Genomic DNA, 23,370 nt, shown 5'->3' with positions numbered 1-23,370 from the left:
TGTGGTGTGGTGCTAGTGTTGACCTTCTCTTGATTTGCTATTCCAGTCTTGGCTGGAGAGTGCGTGGCTTCCAATCTGGATATATATGTACATCTCACAAGTCTAAGTGTTGTGGGGTAAGAGGAGAGGGTCGTCAGTGTATATGAGGCAATTTCTACATTACCTCAGGATGCTCAGGTTCACCAGATTAATAGGAGAAAGCACAGACAACTGATCTTTGAACATGCTTGGGGCGGTGTATAATTTAAGTACCGAGGCAGTTCCTTTTATAGAAAGCTAAGTGCTGGTAGCAGTCTGTGTGCTACAGTAATTGCTATGGGAAGTCTGGACAAGTGCTAGACTTTATAAGCTTAAGTGCATGAAAGAAGAGAAGTAGCAAGATCCAAGGGAAAATGTGAAGAGGAGACTTTCTGGCACTGGGAATAGTTTTACCTTAGTTTAGAGGCGCTGCACATCGTGAAAACCTGCACAAACATGGGTTTTTAAGGCAGAAAGTTAAAAGGGATAGAATACAGCCCAGAACAGCCAATAAAGTACAATTTCAAAGCTGGAAACCACTCCTGTAGCATTAGATAGGCTGCTCAGTGCTTACCACTCCCACTGATAAGCAGAAAGGCTTCCCTCTATCACAGAAAGGTCTGGGCAACTCAGAAACTCCAATACAGTCCTGAATTCAGCACATCTGAATACAGACTATTCTAGTAACAGAAAATGGTGGGAAAACAAGCATACAGAAATATTTTGTTTGTCATCTTTTAGGAAAACAGGAAAGAAGTACACTTAAATCAACAATAAATTCACTCTAAACACAGAGCAAGCTAGCACACTTGAGTATGTAGCCAACAAGCAGTAAATGCAGTTGAAATAAATTAAATAACTTTACAAATGAGTAAAATAACATGCAGTAATCAGTTTTAAGCAAAAAACAGTAAACAGAGGTATTTAGAATCAACCAAATCTCTCTTTCTCCTCTCTGCTGCTCTTGTAGTCTGTAGGATGCCAAAACATGATTCACTAAGCTAAAACAAGAGCAAACCCCATGCAAACATCGTTTTTTAAGGCAGAAAGTTAAAAGGGATAGAATGCAGTCCAAAACGGCCAATAAGGTACAATTTCACAGCTGGAAACCACTCCTCTAGCATTAGATAGTCTGCTCAGTGCTTACCACTCTTATTGATAAGCAGAAAGGCTTCCCTCTATCACAGAAAGGTCTTGGCAACTCAGAAACTCCAATACAGTCCTGAATTCAGCAGATCTGAATCCGGACTACTCTAGTAACAGAAAATGTTGGGAAAACAAGCAAACAGAATTTTTTTGTTTGTTTTTTAGGAAAACAATAAATTAATACAATTAAATCAAAAAACACACACACACACACACACACACACACACACACACACACACACACACACACACACACACACTTGTACAGACTCACACACACACACACACACACACACACACACACACACACACACAGGCACACATTCATGTAGCCATACAAAAGCTAAATACACTGACTATGCCAGCAACACCCAGCATTAACCGTACATGACAAGAACATTTTTCAGTTCTTCAAACAAATTTCTAAACAAGTGCTAAACAGCATGTACATTTCTAAGCAGCACTTAAGGGTTCATTGAAACTGTGGATACATATATGGCACAAGCCATCAATGCACTGGAGTGTTTTTAACACTTTTGCCACTGCAGTTTGAACATGGAATCATTTTACACCAATCCGACTGCTCACAAGTTAGACCATCTGCTGAGGATACACAAGAAGCAGTCACTTCAAACTTCCTGTGAAAATATATCTACCAATACGTTATGTTTTTAAATAAATGTATTGTAATAACGACATACGTCAGTTAAATACTCTCATCCATATAGTTAAAGGACACCATCAGAATTGACAATTTGCAATGACTCATCCCATTTACAACTTCATGTAAAAAAGGGATAATTAAAGAACTCAATACCACCTATATCCTAAATAATCAAAAATAAGTAATAACTTTCCCTTCGGTTAATAATAACCTACTTAATAATTAACTTGCTTTTTAAAATTATGTATGTTAAAACCTAAATGAAATTAACATTATAAAACTAAAAAATATATACATATGCTGGAATGGCTTTAAATGATCCTTAACTAAAATATTGGAAATTTTTAAGAATATCTTGGATACTTATTAAGTGAATGATTGTTTTGGTATATACTGGCAGATTAGAAGGGCATTATTGATCATGCCTGAACTATTTGTATGAAAATATGTATGTATGTATGCATTTAGTCTCTGCACACATACTTACATACATATACACACATAATTTGGAGAATTGCCACTTCATTAACACACATATTTGAGATGTGGAAGGAAACTGATGCATCCAGTTGAAACCAATGTAGGCACAGGGAGGCTACAGACAATCAACACAGAGGGCATCTCAGTTAAGGAATGACCAGGATTACTAATCACTCTCAAGCTACTACATGAACTATGGTGCCACTGCAATGCTAATATAAATAGATTGTTAATATTTTTAAGGCTATGTATTTCACTGTTTCAAGGAGTAACATGTTAAAAAAATATTCTACAAATGCTTAAAAAAAAATAAAGAACATGAAATACAGCCTAACATCTATTTTAAGTTTTGGACAACTCCATGCTAGTAGACCATTGTGAAAAACTGGCACAATTTGTAAGAAAAGGCTGTCAGTCTACTGTGGAGCCCAATAACATGATGACAGTTGTGGTTTTAAGAAAGGACTGAAGCTGAGAGAGAGAAAGTAAGAGAGAGAGAGAGAGAGAAAGAGTGCATCAGTGCCATTTTGTACGCATCCTTTGCACCATGTTTAAATTCACCCCTTGGGCCCCATAAAGGTACTCAATGCTGACAACCTAAGGTGAGAACTTTACACTCACAGCTTCATATTTTATAAAAGCATCACTTATTTAGGCTGGAGTCTGCAGGAGATATATCATTTAAGGCCAGCATTGGATATAGCAAGTTGGAGAACAAATCAGTTAACATGTTAAGACAATTTTTATGTACTGCAGTTCATCTTGCTTATAACTTTTTCTCCCAGATGCAAAAACCAGGTAACAAATGGCCTTCTGGCTTCAGTTCATGTAGTGCTGTAATGTAAAATAACGGCCATCCTCTTGCTTCATACCAATGGTTTCCTGGAGAATTTCAGTACTTATCTATCATGCCATTAATATCAAGCCCACACTGCTGATACCACATTATTATCAAAATCATCAGTGTACCTGACATAAGTTTGCTTCCCATATATTCAGCTTAAAACCATGCATCCCTGTACCTGTCTTACCAGCATTACTAACAGAATTCAGATAATATATAGGATTTAGGTCTCTGGTGCCCCTCTATTCTACTTTTTCACTTATTGTGTTTGTTATGTATATAAAACAGATAAATCCACATTTTGCTACATTAGATGCTGGGTAGTAAGAAGGCTTAGACAATGGGCAAATTGTACATTAAGCCCTGACTGGAAAATAAATGCTCTCCACTTAATGCACTGGTAATGCCCACTGAAAAAACAAGTCTGCCTTTTTACAGCAGCAAATGAAGCTGACGTGAAACTCAAACAGTGAAAAAGCAAACCGCTTTATGTGCTAAATAAAATAAAAAGAAAAGTATGCAGGTGTGTACATGGGTGGGCATGTGTGTGAGTTTGTGTTTGTGTGTGTGGTTTACATGTGTGTGTGATAGTGTAAGGAGAGTGAGTCCGAGAGATAGAGTTAACCAAGACAGAGCACTGTCTGTAACAGTCACCAAAAACTGACATCAGCATGGAGTCATTACACATTAAGGGTAATGCAACTCTTAATGTCTGGCTTCACTGATTGACTTTAATCCTGAGTGATTTAACCTAAACTAATCAATGGACAGCATGAAGCAGCAAAGCGACGGACTACACCGAAGTGTATGTGGGGGGTGTTGCAATACCTTGTATTTTCTTTTCATTCCTTTGCTCTAGGGAGATATATGAGGACGTGATTCCACACACACACACACACACACACACACACACACACACACACACAGACACACACACACACACACACACACACGCACACACACACGCACACACACACACACACACACACACACACACACACATACACACACACACACACACACACACACACACACACACACACACACACACACACACACACACACACACACACACACACACACACACACACACACACACACACACACACACAGATACACACATGCACATGTAGCATGTCTAGCAGTGCTGGGTCTGACATGACTTTGTAGGACAAGCAGAGATTGCCTCTGAGTACCGACAAAAGCTGGTGTTTTTTTAGTCTTTCCACATAAGACAAGTGTTTAAGGCCTAGGATTCTCTTAGTGAGGTATTTTTGTGGTCTTTGTAGTTGTTGTATATGTCTAGTGAGGTATATGCTGAATGGGGCATTGTACTTGATAATTGATCTACTGTGGGAAGGGTAGAGATAGGCAATGACCTCTTTCTTCCTGGAGGCAAAACCCTTTGTGATGAGATGTGTCACACAGAAGGATTTTCTGACCACAGTGGCTATGTGATTGTTAAAGGATAGGTTGCTATCCACTTGTGTTCCCAGATCTCTTATGACACCTTCAGTGTTCAGAGGACTACCATCGATGTGGTAGTTCATGGGTACCATGTTCTTTCCAAAGGGAATGATGATGCATTTTTTGGCATTGAGGTTGAGGCCATGGTTCTGACACCAGTCATTGCTCTCCGTGAGGCCTTTCTGTAGAATGTCAACATTATTTGGGGAGCTAATAATGACTCCCAGTTTGCAGTCATCAGCAAACTTGGTCAGCCAGAGTCCCTTAGTTTTGGCCTGGACTTCAGAAAAGTAGATACAAACAGGAGAGGACTCCAGACGGAACCCTGTGAGTCTCCACTCATGACTGGTTGGTAGTCTGACCTGGAGTCCACTACTTTCACTGTCTGAGTTCTATCAATGAGCCAGTTTGCAACCCACCTTGTGACATAGGGGTTGATGCCTAATTTAGTGAGTTTATCTTAGATTCCTGAGTGAAGAATTGTATCAGAGGCCTTCTCCAGATTGAGGTAGGCTGTGTGAACTACCTTGCCTTCGTCCACAGCTCTGGTGACAGACTCAAAGACGTATACTAGGTTGAGCAGACAAGATCTACCTTTACAAAATCCAAACTGCGTGGGGTCTAAAGTCTGGAGATTCCCTATGTCCTTATTTATTAGGTCCATAATGATGTTCTCCATGGCCTTACATACCAGACCCATCAGGCTAATGTGGTGGTAACTCCCAGGGTCTGTAGTTGCACCCTCCTTTGTGGAGTGGAATTAATGTAGCAGTGTGCCATTTGGTGGGGACAAAGCCTGAAATGAGGTTATGATTGAACAGGGCACTCAGGTGTGGTGCCAGTTAATTTTGCAATTCATGTAGAACACAGCACAGGATGTTGTCAGGTCCCATGGCAGCTGTATTCTTGGCCTTGGCCAGTGCAATTTCTAAACTGTGCAGCTGTAATATTGGATACTTGGCATTCCTAAGATATTTTGATTGGTCCTTTAGGAGGTGAGAGGGGGGTGAAGTTGGCACTGAATCTGTCAGCCAGTATATTGGCAATGACTGTTGGCTCAGTATAGGAGTTACCACTGTGTAGTAGCTCCGAGCAAATCTGAGCATTGCTTTGTAGATTTTTGACATAACTATAGAAGGCATCATGATTGTGTTTAGTATCTGTTGCTATTTTGTTTTTGTAGCTATATTTGGTGGATTTGATGAGGGAACTCAGCTTTTTGTTAAGGCTGACAAGGGAGATTTTCCAATCTAGGGACTTTGCCTTGTTCTGCAACAGTTTATTTTGTTCTGTTGTAGATTTTGTTTATGGCAGGAGACCACCAGATTGGGTTCCTTTTTTTGGAGAGCATCTTGGTTTTATTGTTCCATGCATTTGTGCACATGTTCGTGCAGTGCATTGGAGTATGATTCTGCAGCCTTGCATTTATTCTCTATTTGCATGGGTGATAAAAAGTTAGGCACCTCAGTTTTTAGAAGCCCAGATTTGGCTTTAGAAAAGTTTTTTATGGTGGTTTCCTTTGTGGGGTGTGTGGGTGAGATGTGGATATTCATGGTGACTAGCTTGTGGTCAGATTCAGATCTGACCAGAGAGGAGTTGACAATTGTTGTAAAGCAGCAGTCGCCCATATTAGTAATAACCTGGTTGAGGATGTTTCTACTCCTAGTGGGGGTAAGAATGAGCTGGTCCAGGGAATTGAAATTGATGAATTCCAGAAAAGGTTGAGCAAGTGTGTTGGTACTTGAGTAGTTTTCCCAGTTAATGGAGGGGTAGTTAAAGTAACCCAGTATGAGGTTGTTGGGCAGGACCTTGATATTTTCCAGGGTGTTTAGGAATGTGGAGTTGGATTCTTGGGACATGGTAGAGGATCTATAGCAGGCAATAACCTGGATTGCAGTTTTGTCCAGTGTTAGTAGTACCTGGAGTATTTCTGATGTGTTATGTTGGGCAACTAGCCTGGAGGTGTACATATCCTTTATCCACATTTTGGGGCCAAACGGTGTGGTATGAGTTATAGCCTGTTAGCGGTGGAGTGCTTTTAGGTGCCTTGAACTAGGTCTCTGTTACTGCACAAATGTCGATGTTCTCCATTTGGAGGAGCACTTCGAACGAGTGCATTTTGAGGTTGAGACTTCTAGCATTGAGTAGCACAACCCTCAGATTACATTTACTTGTAGCTGTTATGGTGGTAATTTGCTCCTCTGGATATTGTAAAAAAAGGCACTATAGGGGTGGCAAGGGCCTTGGCTAGTATACGGAATCCAAGGGGTGACAGATGCAAGCCATCTCTGGAAAAGCATCAAAGTCTGTCGATCATGTCATCCCAGGCAGACAGATACTGGATCCCCTTGGAATGACACCAGAAACTTAGCCAATTACTGAAGTCAATCATTTTTGTTTGTAATGTGGTATCATTCTTGGTGATGATAAGATGCTACTCAGAGCTAGGGTCATGTCCTCCTGGACTGCATGATCTGAGAGCTCCTCCATGTCTCTTTTCATGTAGTCCAAAGAGGTGCATCTCAGGTCATTGACACCAACGTGGAGAATGGCAGAGTGATATCTGTACCTGCTGAGGAGTGACCTGAGTGTGCGCGTTATGTAGCATATCCTGGCACCAAACAGGCAGTTGACCATTACTTTCTCCTTATTCAACCTCTTGAGTGGGACATCAGTGTGCCTTACTAATGAGTCACCTATAATAAGTGTAGTAAGTAAGCATTTTTGCCTTAGAGGCTTTGGTTGTGTGGCACACTGTTTGTTTGAGCTATGTGTCTCATGGTTTGCACTGTGGTGCAGTGGTTGCATGCGTTTCTGCCTTGGAGGTCTCTGTTGTTTGGGTACATTTTTATTGAAAGTCAACATGAAGGCGTGTGTGTGTTTTGTGTTAATATGTGATAGCTGTGAGGATATGTGGCTATGTGTTCCTTGTGGTGTGGTGCTAGTGTTGACCTTCTCTTGATTTGCTATTCCAGTCTTGGCTGGAGAGTGCGTGGCTTCCAATCTGGATATATATGTACATCTCTCACAAGTCTAAGTGTTGTGGGGTAAGAGGAGAGGGTCGTCAGTGTATATGAGGCAATTTCTACATTACCTCAGGATGCTCAGGTTCACCAGATTAATAGGAGAAAGCACAGACAACTGATCTTTGGACATGCTTGGGGCGGTGTATAATTTAAGTACCGAGGCAGTTCCTTTTATAGAAAGCTAAGTGCTGGTAGCAGTCTGTGTGCTACAGTAATTGCTATGGGAAGTCTGGACAAGTGCTAGACTTTATAAGCTTAAGTGCATGAAAGAAGAGAAGTAGCAAGATCCAAGGGAAAATGTGAAGAGGAGACTTTCTGGCACTGGGAATAGTTTTACCTTAGTTTAGAGGCGCTGCACATCATGAAAACCTGCACAAACATGGGTTTTTAAGGCAGAAAGTTAAAAGGGATAGAATACAGCCCAGAACAGCCAATAAAGTACAATTTCAAAGCTGGAAACCACTCCTGTAGCATTAGATAGGCTGCTCAGTGCTTACCACTCCCACTGATAAGCAGAAAGGCTTCCCTCTATCACAGAAAGGTCTGGGCAACTCAGAAACTCCAATACAGTCCTGAATTCAGCACATCTGAATACAGACTATTCTAGTAACAGAAAATGGTGGGAAAACAAGCATACAGAAATATTTTGTTTGTCATCTTTTAGGAAAACAGTAAAGAAGTACACTTAAATCAACAATAAATTCACTCTAAACACAGAGCAAGCTAGCACACTTGAGTATGTAGCCAACAAGCAGTAAATGCAGTTGAAATAAATTAAATAACTTTACAAATGAGTAAAATAACATGCAGTAATCAGTTTTAAGCAAAAAACAGTAAACAGAGGTATTTAGAATCAACCAAAGTCTCTCTTTCTCCTCTCTGCTGCTCTTGTAGTCTGTAGGATGCCAAAACATGATTCACTAAGCTAAAACAAGAGCAAACCCCATGCAAACATCGTTTTTTAAGGCAGAAAGTTAAAAGGGATAGAATGCAGTCCAAAACGGCCAATAAGGTACAATTTCACAGCTGGAAACCACTCCTCTAGCATTAGATAGTCTGCTCAGTGCTTACCACTCTTATTGATAAGCAGAAAGGCTTCCCTCTATCACAGAAAGGTCTTGGCAACTCAGAAACTCCAATACAGTCCTGAATTCAGCAGATCTGAATCCGGACTACTCTAGTAACAGAAAATGTTGGGAAAACAAGCAAACAGAATTTTTTTGTTTGTTTTTTAGGAAAACAATAAATTAATACAATTAAATCAAAACACACACACACACACACACACACACACACACACACACACACACACACACACACACACACACTTGTACAGACTCACACACACACACACACACAGGCACACATTCATGTAGCCATACAAAAGCTAAATACACTGACTATGCCAGCAACACCCAGCATTAACCGTACATGACAAGAACATTTTTCAGTTTTTCAAACAAATTTCTAAACAAGTGCTAAACAGCATGTACATTTCTAAGCAGCACTTAAGGGTTCATTGAAACTGTGGATACATATATGGCACAAGCCATCAATGCACTGGAGTGTTTTTAACACTTTTGCCACTGCAGTTTGAACATGGAATCATTTTACACCAATCCGACTGCTCACAAGTTAGACCATCTGCTGAGGATACACAAGAAGCAGTCACTTCAAACTTCCTGTGAAAATATATCTACCAATACGTTATGCTTTTAAATAAATGTATTGTAATAACGACATACGTCAGTTAAATACTCTCATCCATATAGTTAAAGGACACCATCAGAATTGACAATTTGCAATGACTCATCCCATTTACAACTTCATGTAAAAAAGGGATAATTAAAGAACTCAATACCACCTATATCCTAAATAATCAAAAATAAGTAATAACTTTCCCTTCGGTTAATAATAACCTACTTAATAATTAACTTGCTTTTTAAAATTATGTATGTTAAAACCTAAATGAAATTAACATTATAAAACTAAAAAATATATACATATGCTGGAATGGCTTTAAATGATTCTTAACTAAAATATTGGATATTTTTAAGAATATCTTGGATACTTATTAAGTGAATGATTGTTTTGGTATATACTGGCAGATTAGAAGGGCATTATTGATCATGCCTGAACTATTTGTATGAAAATATGTATGTATGTATGTATGCATTTAGTCTCTGCACACATACTTACATACATATACACACATAATTTGGAGAATTGCCACTTCATTAACACACATATTTGAGATGTGGAAGGAAACTGATGCATCCAGTTGAAACCAATGTAGGCACAGGGAGGCTACAGACAATCAACACAGAGGGCATCTCAGTTAAGGAATGACCAGGATTACTAATCACTCTCAAGCTACTACATGAACTATGGTGCCACTGCAATGCTAATATAAATAGATTGTTAATATTTTTAAGGCTATGTATTTCACTGTTTCAAGGAGTAACATGTTAAAAAAATATTCTACGAATGCTTAAAAAAAAAATAAAGAACATGAAATACAGCCTAACATCTATTTTAAGTTTTGGACAACTCCATGCTAGTAGACCATTGTGAAAAACTGGCACAATTTGTAAGAAAAGGCTGTCAGTCTACTGTGGAGCCCAATAACATGATGACAGTTGTGGTTTTAAGAAAGGACTGAAGCTGAGAGAGAGAAAGTAAGAGAGAGAGAGAGAGAGAAAGAGTGCATCAGTGCCATTTTGTACGCATCCTTTGCACCATGTTTAAATTCACCCCTTGGGCCCCATAAAGGTACTCAATGCTGACAACCTAAGGTGAGAACTTTACACTCACAGCTTCATATTTTATAAAAGCATCACTTATTTAGGCTGGAGTCTGCAGGAGATATATCATTTAAGGCCAGCATTGGATATAGCAAGTTGGAGAACAAATCAGTTAACATGTTAAGACAATTTTTTATGTACTGCAGTTCATCTTGCTTATAACTTTTTCTCCCAGATGCAAAAACCAGGTAACAAATGGCCTTCTGGCTTCAGTTCATGTAGTGCACTGTAATGTAAAGTAACTTGGCCATCCTCTTGCTTCATACCAATGGTTTCCTGGAGAATTTCCAGTACTTATCTATCATGCCATTAATATCAAGCCCACACTGCTGATACCACATTATTATCAAAATCATCAGTGTACCTGACATAAGTTTGCTTCCCATATATTCAGCTTAAAGCCATGCATCCCTGTACCTGTCTTACCAGCATTACTAACAGAATTCAGATAATATATAGGATTTAGGTCTCTGGTGCCCCTCTATTCTACTTTTTCACTTATTGTGTTTGTTATGTATATAAAACAGATAAATCCACATTTTGCTACATTAGATGCTGGGTAGTAAGAAGGCTTAGACAATGGGCAAATTGTACATTAAGCCCTGACTGGAAAATAAATGCTCTCCACTTAATGCACTGGTAATGCCCACTGAAAAAACAAGTCTGCCTCTTTACAGCAGCAAATGAAGCTGACGTGAAACTCAAACAGTGAAAAAGCAAACCGCTTTATGTGCTAAATAAAATAAAAAAGAAAAGTATGCAGGTGTGTACATGGGTGGGCATGTGTGTGAGTTTGTGTTTGTGTGTGTGGTTTACATGTGTGTGTGATAGTGTAAGGAGAGTGAGTCCGAGAGATAGAGTTAACCAAGACAGAGCACTGTCTGTAACAGTCACCAAAAACTGACATCAGCATGGATTCATTACACATTAAGGGGTAATGCAACTCTTAATGTCTGGCTTCACTGATTGACTTTAATCCTGAGTGATTTAACCTAAACTAATCAATGGACAGCATGAAGCAGCAAAACGACGGACTACAAGTGTATGTGGGGGGTGTTGCAATACCTTGTATTTTCTTTTCATTCCTTTGCTCCCAGGGAGATATATGAGGACGTGATTCCACAACAGAGTGGCTATTAAGTAGTGTGTGTGTGTGTGTGTGTGTGTGTGTGTGTGTGTGTGTGTGTGTGTGTGTGTGTGTGTGTGTGTGTGTGTGTGTGTGTGTGTGTGTGAATTATTTTGGATGGGAAATACTTCCTCCAACAACAATTACATGCAGTAAAGCAAGTTTGAAACATTAGGCAGAGGAACTACTTTACATCAAAAATATAATATATATATATATCTAGATCTATCCTTCTATTTATCTCTATCTATCTATCTATCTATCTATCTATCTATCTATCTATCTATCTATCTGACTGTCTATCTATAAACACAAAACAATTTAAGATATACTCCATTGTTTCCAGAGTGTGTATTATTGTAGAAATAATACTCTTACAGGTGTGTAGAGCCCGTGGACATGAGTTATTTTCACTGTAATACACTCCCAGCAAAGCATTGTTGCTTGCATAATGACTAAATCACTTTCCTTAATATCTGGATGCAGAAAAACATGAGTTAGTAATACAACTAAACGAGTTACATTTCTAACAGCTCTGATTCTCCTCACACAAAATACATTCCCTAGATGTATTACATTCAAATTTAATGGGAACATAATTTCTATTAAATTTGAAAAAATGGTAAAGTGTCTTAAATAAACAACCAATAAACCCAAAAGGAAAGCACTGGTAAGGCAAGCTGGATATAATTCAAGAAAAATGTATTGTTTAAGTAGGTTTGATACGTTTTTATCAAAATATAAAATGCTGGAAATGGACAATTTGTATTTAAAACAATGTGTAGAATTCAATATTGTACCTAAAGGCCTAAGGGTATGCAAGTATTTATTTAACATTTGTTGACCAGGAAAGTCTGACTAGGCTCCACAGAGTCTATTTTCAGCGGAGACTCCAGACGCATTTTTTTAGAATGTGGGAGGAAACCCATGCGAACGCAGGGAGAACATGCAAACTCCACACAGAAGGCACCCCAGCTTAGAATCAAAATGGAGAACCTCTTGCTGTGAGGTGACAACATTAACTGTTGCACCATTGTCCCAAATAATGTAATAGAAGGGTCAGCATTTCATAAGGAACTTATTGTTTGTTTTGGCAAATGCGAATTTGACATTATGAGGGCTATTATAAAGAGAAATGAAAGTGAAATGACTAATTTAATGGAACTTATTGAGCGCACCAACGATGTTATTGTTAATGACTTGTTACACACTGGGGAAAATGAAAATGCCAAATATTTGGACATTTTATCTAGTATTGATGTGAAATGTAATGAAGTATACAATAGGAAACTGAATAAAATAAATAGGGATGTAAGGGAATATCATGACGATACACATTACCCCAAACCTAAACATGTAAGAACACATGCATACTATTAAGACAACAGAGATGGGGTAAGGTATGACGAATTTAGTTATGATGAAAACGGGTAGAGAGCTCCATATAATTTAAAGAATTATTCAGATTTTCCAACACTTCAGAGATCAGAGAGATTGAAAAACAAGGGGGCCAGTCAATTGCAAGAACAATGCATGGAACAGGCAATACAGGGATTATCAGAGGCAGTACTTGACAGTGATATAGTTTGTTTTGGCCCAAAATACGTATACCAGGATTTTAACATCTTTAACTATAGTGATGTAAAAATAGAGAAGGGACATTTTGGGCTTTTTTCAAAAGGCTTCACCTTTGTACCTTGAAGGAAGACAGAAATACTGAATTTACTGGTAAATTTTAAATTATTTATTAGAAAAAAGAACTTTGAACTATTTTCAGGGGCAGAAAATACAAATTAATTCAGACACACAGTTAACCAAGGGCATCACTTTCAACCCCCCAATGGCACCCTCAACTTAAGAATTTTGAAATAATGGTTGAGAAGGAACTTAGAAAAGCCCTCAGTAAAAACAAGATGACACCTAATTTAACAAAGGAAGAGATAAATATTTTGGAAGCATGTAAGCAAAACAGAAACTTAAGAATTATGAAGCCTAATAAGGGAGGGGGGTGATTTTTATGGACAAAACAATATATGAAGGAAAAATGTTGGCCATTTTAAGTGATGACAGTAAATACAGTAAAATTTCTTTAAATTAAGTGCATATAGCCTACAAGAAAATATATGTGTGTTTGAAAGATTTACTGTTTAAGGGACTTATAGATAGTGACACTTTTGCTTTCCTTCATGCGGACAAACCTAGGGTCCCTTCCATTTTCGGGATCCCTAAGATCCACAAAGATGTCCATAATCCCCCTCAGGCCTATAGTTTCTGCTGAAGTCTCAGTTACAGCTCCATTAGCTAAATATATTGATTCAAAATTAAAGAAAATATCACTGGAAGCAACCAATGTTATTAAAGATTCTTGGGATCTGCTATCCAAAATTAACAATGGCTTATATTCTGAGGACTTAATATTTATAACCACAGTCATTATAGATTTATTCACCTCTGTACCTCATGACACTGGTATGGAATGGTTAGAAGAAGTTTTATTTTATAACAGTAATATTTCACCTAATGATCCTCGTATATGTTTAATTTTAATGGATGTGGCTCTGAAGTATAATTTTAGTTATTTTGAAGGTGAATATTTCAGGCAGTTGAGGGGGGTAGCAATGGGGGCACATTGTGCACCAACATATGCAAACATAATTTTATCATGTTGGGAGAATACGTTTTTTTTTTACTGTGAATATACACAATATTGGAAGTTTTATGCCCGTTTTTTGGATGACATTTGCGTTTTTTGGATTGGTTCTGAAGAGAAGTTTTTAGAGTTTTTAGATTATTTAACTAATAGCAGAGAATTTCTTAGGTTTACATATGAAATAGCCTACAATACAACAAACTACTTAGATGTTAAGATTTCAAAAGCTGGTGGGCAGTTCAAATCTAATATATACTGAAAGGACACTTTTTCAAATTCGTACCACATTATGGTAGTGCACATCCCTTTGGCCAAAAAAAGAGTGTGGTCAATGGACAATTTGTAAACCTTAGTAGAATGATTTCTGATACTGAAGATTAGAAAAAAGAATGCATATATTTAATAACACTTTTTAAATCTAGGGGGTACCAAGATACTCTTTTAGATGAGATACTTTGTAAAGTTGTGGAGGCCAAGAGCACAAGGCTTGCCCCTATATTGGGAAAAGGTGTTGTAGACACTGGCCTGAAAAAGAATGATGGAGACATGACTTACAATAAGGCATTGATTATTACGTATGATGGAGAGGCTAAACTTGTTAAGGACATCATACAAGATGGATGGAAAAAGTTTGCTAGTATTTTGTGCATTTATAAGAAGGGTCAGAATATAAAGTCAATCCTTGAAGGTGGTGCAGCTAGATATAAAGGTACAGATTCTAGAAAGAGAGGCACATATAAGTGTGGTAAATGTGCCCAGTGTCCCTACATAAGGGTAGGGGGAATGGCACACTTAAAATGCAGGAACAAATCAAAATCAGGGGGTATGCGAATTGCAGTACAAATGGCATTGTTTATTTAGCTTTATGTGATGAAAGTGACACAGTTTATGTAAGAAAAACTGAGAGAAAATTAAAAATACAGGTTTATGAACATTTGTATGACATCAGAAAGAAAAATATTAACAATGCGTTGTACAGACACAATCACAGTTGTATTAATGCCAATTTTGGTTTTTATGCTATAGAAGTGTTACCTATAGATCCCAGGGGTGGCCCCTGGGAAATCCGCCTTGCATATAGGGAACTATATTGGCAATTAATTTTAGAATCAAATGCATACCCTAGTTTGAATGAAAATGCATCTTTGAAGCCTGTGTTAAAATTGAGATCTGCCAAGTTGTAATTCACAACTTTGGTCAGTAGATAGTGCAATTAGATAGGGTTTAACACAGACACATTGCATTTATATATTTGCATTTATATATGGATTTTACATATTTATTATTTAATGTATTTTTATATATGTATTTATTTATTATGATGTATTAACATGTTCAAGTGTCTATGTTTTGTGTTTTTTAAGGTTTTTAAACAGTTCTTTTTAACTAACAATGATTTTTAAATAGTGTTTTTTATGTGACTAGAAATGCACTGTTCCTTTGATTTTTGTGGTTTCTTAATCATTCAGTTCATTTGATTGGCTTTTGGGTTTTAAACTTTGTATATAATCAAGGATTTAACTGTTGGTATGCTCATCTGATGAAGTTATAAGATGAAAACGCGGTGAAAACAGTTAAAGGATTTGTGTGGATTTACCTTTTTTGTCAGTGTGCTTTGGTGTCAGCAATACGTTTTTCTTGACTGATATCCAGCTTGCCAACATAATTTTTATTATTCCTACCTTTTTTAGAAAAGGAAAATTCATATATGCCAGTGATAAAATAGGTTAGCATGAAGGCATGTAATTTAGTATGTATTTATAAATTAAACTTTTTAGTGTTTATACCATTAGCTGCTGTTTCTAAGAGGCATGAAGAAAGCATAATTGTCTTGAAAATCTAGCTTTATTAAATAAATGGATAAAAACCTTGTATGTTAACTTGATATAATAATGCATTGAAGATCTACAACATGTCTGGCGCAGAACATTACATGCTAGGATGCCCTAGGCATATATCTAGGATATCTTTCACTTTTCCTTCTGTGGAGATCAAAGTTTGTTCAACCATTATTTTACACAGTGAAGTTAGGCTGAACCCTGTGCCATATGGCACTGTCTTTTTTATTTGAAGTGTAGACTAGCCTGAAACCTCTGACAGGAAACTTGCAGCTGGTTTAATTGATTTTGATCTCATTTAAGACTTAGTAAACTTAAATACTGAGTGTTAAACAAGATAAATATTGGTGGCCTTAGAAGAATATTTTTTTTCATTTCTAACCAGACTTCTTTGGTAAAGCCTTTCAAGATTTTTGCAGCCATAGAAAAAGTGGCACATTCCTATATTATATTTTTTCAGATGACACAGAAACATAGAAAAAGGAAGTGTGTTATTAGCCTCTACAGAGTAGGAAATATATGTTTAATACCAAAAGAACCTTATACTGTAAATAGCATCTCAGCCTAGTGTCAGCAGGCTGGATGTTACATGTCACACTATTGTACTAAGAAGTCTACTATAAGCCTTATATTAGCCCTTAAGGGGTTAGAAATTGAATGCTTCTTAGGTTTAATGTGATATGATTGAGACGACCTCCCCTTCAGCACTAGCACTGTATACTGCTTTACATTTTTCAAGGTTTATGGTTCCAAAAACATATCTTCTTACTTAATAACGATGGGCCACAGCCTTATGCAGCAACTGCAGTTGTTTTTAACTATGGAGATGGAGAGACACACAGAAAACCTAGCACATGGAGTAGGTCTTCATTTAAGCTCAGAACTTTTTGAAAGACTGTGGGGAACAATGGAATTGTACAACTTGTAGATAAGAATAAACTTGTAATCCACAAAACGAAGCAACTTTTCAGGCAAAACAATAAAGCCCTGAGCAGTGCAAGCTTAGAAAATTGTGAAAAAACCCATGGCTGGTTCAGCATACTTCAGTTCACTTTATTCCACAGAAACACAGCACTTAACACACATTTTGTGGATTGCAAGTTTCATTTGGAAGCTGCTGTGATTTTTTTTTCCTAAGAATAAACTTGATTAAGGCATTTATATAAATCTATAAGTTTGTACTGTATGCAAATTCACTGTTTTATATAGATTATTTAAATTCAGTTCTTATAAAAAAGTGCAGCCAAAAACACATAGCAAATTTTGCAGGAACAGAACCAATAACCAGCACATTTGCTGTATGTTTTTTGGTTCTTGGTTCTGTTGCAGCAGCTGGAATTTATTCCATGGAGGTATCTACTATGGAATTTTTCCATTTGTGCAGTGTTTCTTTAGCTTATGGGAAAGTAACATATCTTTTCATTGTTATAAAATTCTCTTTTTTTAAAGCACATCAAAAGACAAAATGTGAGCAAGAGGCATCCCGTGTGGTCCTTATGCTTGGAGCCTTCGTACCTCAGTGTGATGAGAAAGGTGATTATCTTCCAAAGCAGTGTCATGGTAGTACTGGGCACTGCTGGTGTGTGGACAGGAATGGAACAAGGATTGCAGGAACTTTACGGCATGGAGATGCCACCTGCCAAGGTAATGTTTTTTATTACCTGGTTTCATAAAATGTCAATAAATGAAACGTTTGTGTGAATGCTTTTTCCCCTCAGGAAATATGGAGCTGTATCACCGGTTTATAGGAAAAAGGTGCAATTTAGAGAACCACTCCTGTACAGACAGTGTTGACATTATTGTCTGGTGCAATGTAATAGAAGGTGGTAAAGCTGTGAAATTTGTTAAAGGATAGAAAAAAAAAAAACAACTTTGACTTCCAGGCAGAAAGAGTGCACATGATGGGTAATCCTGCAGAACCCTCCTTGAACTCAAAGGATCTAATTGCTAAATATTGCAGCCATCAAATCACAGTTTGACTGTTTATAATGGTAGGGGAGAAAAGGGCTATAGGAATGACTGCTTACTACATCAGAGCTGATGAGAGTTTCTTTGCAGAAATGTATTATATGATAATATTTTCTTCCTACAACAAGAAAGCTGGTGCAAAAGGGGGTATGATGTAGCAGATATCCCCAGTGTGCTGAAGCTGATATCCCCAGTGTGCTGAAGCTGATATCTCCAGTGTGCTGAAGCTGATATCTCCAGTGTGCTGAAGCTGATATCCCCAGTGTGCTGAAGCTGATATCCCCAGTGTGCTGAAGCTGATATCCCCAGTGTGCTGAAGCTGATATCCCCAGTGTGCTGAAGCTGATATCCCCAGTGTGCTGAAGCTGATATCCCCAGTGTGCTGAAGCTGATATCCCCAGTGTGCTGAAGCTGATATCCCCAGTGTGCTGAAGCTGATATCCCCAGTGTGCTGAAGCTGATATCCCCAGTGTGCTGAAGCTGATATCCCCAGTGTGCTGAAGCTGATAGGACAAGGTAAGATTTATCACTCACTGTCTATAATGAAGTTATGTGTAAAAGCGTAAACAGGTAGCAAAGTGTCTGCAGTGAGGATACAAGGATGGGGATCAGCCTTCCAATAAAGTTCTAGCAATCATCTAAATGTTCACAATCCAGCTGGGTAGAGAAAATAGAACAGATAAGCATTGAGAGTCCATGAGTGAAAACAGGGGCTTTGTAATCAAATATCTGAAGAAGACAGAGTGTGTGTGTGTGTGTGTGTGTGTGTGTGTGTGTGTGTGTGTGTGTGTGTGTGTGTGTGTGTGTCACATTCCCAAATAAACTGTCTCAAAAGCTTGAAACAAACATGGAGACACCTGAATATACTAGACAGAAGCATTATCTTCAGGCTGGGGCTTAAAAGATAGCAGCTACTGAAGACCTGTAACATTATACGGCAGGCCATGCCACTTGGGTGGTGATATTGAGCTTTGTGTGGTTTCAGGAGGAGTACTTCATGGAAAGCATAAAATATGTTGGCTCCTAGTAAAGTTGTGGCACATTATAACTGACATACCTTATTTCTCTCATCTGTTTTTCATTCATATGCAAGCTGAGTTCTGAAAGCTCTGATGAACATGCTGATTGTATATGAATAAGTTAAAGTTGTCACAGGTTTCAGGTCCATTACCTATCTCAGCATTCTGATGACATAAACAACCTGACATTATTATATGTGATCACTTAGCTCTGAAATGCTGTTTAGGTATAGTTTTGTCTTTAGTTTTCTCATATTGAAGAAGGGTGCCACACGCTGCTCTTCAGCAGAAAACAGAAGTGAAGACTTAAGTTCATAAATTCGGCTAACAGCATTCAGGCCTGAAGCCATTAAGGAATGCTAATTCCTTAATACTAGGAAAATAGCAAATCACCTGTCCATTCCTCCATTCATGATTAATGTTAACCTATTCCATAAGGAGGGAATTTTGTGTGTAATATATGAACCTCTCGTTGAGGTTATGTAAACTTTTGTCTTAAACATATAATTATTATGTTTGTGAGTCATGTTCTATCTACCCACAGTCTCTCACTACATAAATTGCCATTTTACATTTTCTTTAGACTCTTTTAAGTCTAATTGCCTTTTATTCTATATACAAAATATATTGTTGTATTCCATAAAAGGTCTGATATGAATTTTATATATATACATATATATATATATATATATATATATATATATATATATATATATATATATCTACCAAATTTTTATTATTATGCATAGAAATATTTCTAGCAATAGGCCTAAATGTCTCTCTTTAGCAGAATGGCAGTGTCATGTTTAGAAAAAGAACAACTGGACGCCAACATTCCCAAATATTTATATTCACTAATAACAGTTAATATATCATTTTGATAGAAAATTGGATGTTTTATAACATTTCAGAAAAATTGCATAACATTGCATATACTAGTGTTGAATGTAATGCCTAATTAATTTACCCAGCTTGATAATAAAGGCAATTGAGGGTTAATCTTACAAAAGTAATTTCCACAAGATACAATAAAACCATGTTTGTAATCCTCAGCATACTTATTTATCCAGCATCTTTTAATAATAGGAACTATTGAAAAAATTATATTAAATAACAATATACCAATACAGATTTATGAGGAGCACTAGATGTTACATTAAAAATACTTCTTTCCTATAACAATTACATAGTGTTTCTTATCAGAAAGGCATTCAATAAGCCAGTTAATTATATATGGAATATAATTACTTTAAACCAAAATATGTAAAGATGTGCAACAGGTAAGAATGATAAAGGATAATGAGGGAAACGTACTCACAAGCGAGGAGAGTGTGTTGAGCAGATGGAAAGAGTACTTTGTGGGTCTGATGAATGAAGAGAATGAGAGGGAGAGAAGGATGGATGATGTGCGGATAGTTAATCATGAAGTGCAGTGGATTAGCAAGGAGGAAGTAAGGATAGCTATGAAGAGGATGAAGAACAGAAAGGCTGTTGGTCCAGATGACATACCTGTGGAAGCATGGAGGTGTTTAGGTGAAATGGCAGTGGAGTTTTTAACTAGATTGTTTAATGAAATCTTGGAAAGTGAGAGGATGCCTGAGGAATGGAGAAAAAGTGTTTTGGTACCGATTTTTAAGAATAAGGGTGATGTGCAGAGCTGTAGTAAGTACAGAGGGATTAAACTGATCAGTCACAGCAAGACATTATGGGAAAGAGTAGTGGAAGCTAGGTTAAGAAGGTAGGTGAGGATTAGTGATCAGCAGTATGGTTTCATGCCAGGAAAGAGCACTACAGATGCGATGTTTGCTTTGAGAGTGTTGATGGAGAAGTACAGAGAAGGTCAGAAGGAGTTGCATTGTGCCTTTGTGGATTTAGAGAAAGCATATGACAGGGTGCCTAGAGAGGAGTTGTGGTATTGTATGAGGATGTCGGGAGTGTCAGAGAAGTATGTAAGAGTGGTACAGGATATGTACAAGGGTAGTGTGACAGCGGTGAGGTCTACAGTGGGAGTGACGGATGCGTTTAAGATGGAGGTGGGATTACATCAAGGTTAAGCTCCGAACCCTTTCTTATTTGTAATGGTGATGGACGGGTTGACAGATGAGATCAGACAGGAGTCCCTGTGGACTATGATGTTTACAGATGACATTGTAATCTGTAGTGAGAGTAGGGAACAGGTGGAGGAGACCCTGGAGAGGTGGAGATATGCTCTAGAGAGAAGAGGAATGAAGGTCAGCAGGACTAAGCCAGAATATATGTGTGTGAATGAGAGGGAGGATAGAGGAATGATGAGGATGCAGGGAGTAGAGGTGGCAAAGGTGGATGAGTTTAAATACTTGGGATCAACAGTTCAGAGTAATGGTGAGTGTGGAAGAGAGGTGAAGAAGAGAGTACAGGCAGGATGGAGTGGGTCGAGAAGAGTGCCAGGAGTGATTTGTGACAAACGAGTACCAGTAAGAGTGAAAGGGAAGGTCTACAAGAGGGTAGTGAGACCAGCTATGTTATATGTGTTGGAGACAGTGGTATTGACAAAAAGGCAGGAGTCAGAGCTTGACATGGCAGAGTTGAAGATGTTAAGATTTGCACTGGGTGTGATGAGGATGGACAGGATTAGGAATAAGTATATTAGAGTGTCAGCCCAGGTTGGAAGGTTTGGAGACAAAGCCAGAGAGGCAAAATTATGTTGGTTTGGACATGTGCTGAGGAGGGATGCAGAGTATATTGGGAAAAAGATGCTAAGGATGAAGCTGCCAGGTAACAGGAAAAGAGGAAGGCCTAAGATAAAGTTTATAGATGTGGTGAGAGAGGACATGCAGGTGGTTGGTGTGACAGAGCAAGATGCAGAGGACAGGAAGAAATGGAAACAGTTGATCTGCTGTGGCGACCCCTGGCGGGAACAGCTGAAAGAAGAAGAAGAAGATCATAAATTGTCTTACATGGTAAAATTTTAAAATATTTTATTAAATTCAAAAATATAAAAACAGTAGTCATTCCATTGCCTATCACATAACTTGTTTATAGAACTCTTTTAAATTAGTTAATATTGAGCTCCCATTTGAAAAGCTATGTTGACTAATTTCACATTTTTATTATATATTATTCTGTCATACACCTTTCAAAACATTTGCTTAAATAAATGATATCAGACTTCTTACTCTTCGTATAAAATGAAATAACATTTAAAAATTTTCAAGCCTTTGTTACTGAACCATTGCAAAGAAAAAAATAAATATACTTGTTAGTGGAAACTTAAATTCTTCCAAAATTGTTTTCAGTAACATGTTTCTAATTGCTATATTACTTATAGAAATTACCAGACAATCATCAGAGATTATTTGCAATTTATAGATACTTACTATGTTATTTCCATGATTGCTTGAAATGTTATGAAAATGTTTATTGAATTCATTACATAAAATAAATGGATCCATAATCATATTACCCTTAATCACAACTGCCATAACCAAGTTTGATTTTTTTTTGCGTGACTTATTGTATTTGCAATATTCTTTTTTGATAGCTTTTTTGGTGGCAATGCTGTTATCAAAATACAACTTTCTTATATTTATCTTTTTCTTAAATTTCTTAAATTATTTTGTTATTATATTAAAATTATATTTATTTTGTTTTGTAGAAAACCCTTGTAATGTGTGGAATAATCTCCTCTTTTTGTGTAATCTAATTAGGTCTCTTTTCCACTAATAAGGCCATTTATTGAACTGAGTTAGTTTCCATTTTTTTCAATATTACCTAATAATGAACTTTTTATATGTTTGATGGTAAAATTCAGATCATTGTTACCAGCTTGAATGAATATTTTAAAATATTTCATTTTACTTTTAAGTAGCTTATCAATTAGTTTAGACAAATCTATTAATTTGATATCTGAAAGTAATGATAGGTTTACACTTTCCTTGTTAATACCACAACTTTCTGTTATAATTTCACATCATAGAATTATAATTTCAAAAATGTTGTCTTCTTTAGCAGGAAGTGAGCTAGCTTTGCTCTTTCAATAATATTATCATATCTAAAGTCTTCCATTGTTAACAAATTTTTCACCCCACCCAAAGATCTTAGTTTTATTTTCCTATCTCTATTATTTTCCCTCTTATCTCCACATTCTCATGACTAGTCCCACTAATGCTCTTATTCCAAACAAAAGCATTTTATCCTTATTTTCTGTGCCATCCAGCTCATCTTTCTTTTTGTCTTCGACCAACATTTTAGGGATAGAATATTCTAGCCTAGATGGAGAAATATTATGATTAACTTCTAACTGATTTAAATGTCATGCTCTACTTCCTGATTGTTTTCACT

The 23,370-nt window shown here is 37.3% G+C and overlaps 1 protein-coding gene across 1 annotated transcript in view; it reads left to right on the top strand.

The window, feature by feature from the left end:
* The window catches only part of LOC122801036 (thyroglobulin-like), a 134,513-nt gene that overhangs the window by 39,998 nt on the left and 71,145 nt on the right, over nt 1-23,370 (top strand). Inside the window, exon 2 of the mRNA XM_044070499.1 lies at nt 17,513-17,707. Coding sequence (XP_043926434.1) covers nt 17,513-17,707 — 195 coding nt within the window. The remainder of the gene's footprint in view (nt 1-17,512; nt 17,708-23,370) is intronic.

The sequence above is a fragment of the Protopterus annectens genome, chromosome 4.part1 (assembly GCF_019279795.1).
Source record: "Protopterus annectens isolate FY-2018-M chromosome 4.part1, PAN1.0, whole genome shotgun sequence".
Lineage (NCBI taxonomy): Eukaryota > Metazoa > Chordata > Ceratodontiformes > Protopteridae > Protopterus > Protopterus annectens.
The sequence above is the reverse complement of the archived record's forward strand: the minus strand, read 5'-3'. Positions and strand labels throughout refer to the sequence as shown.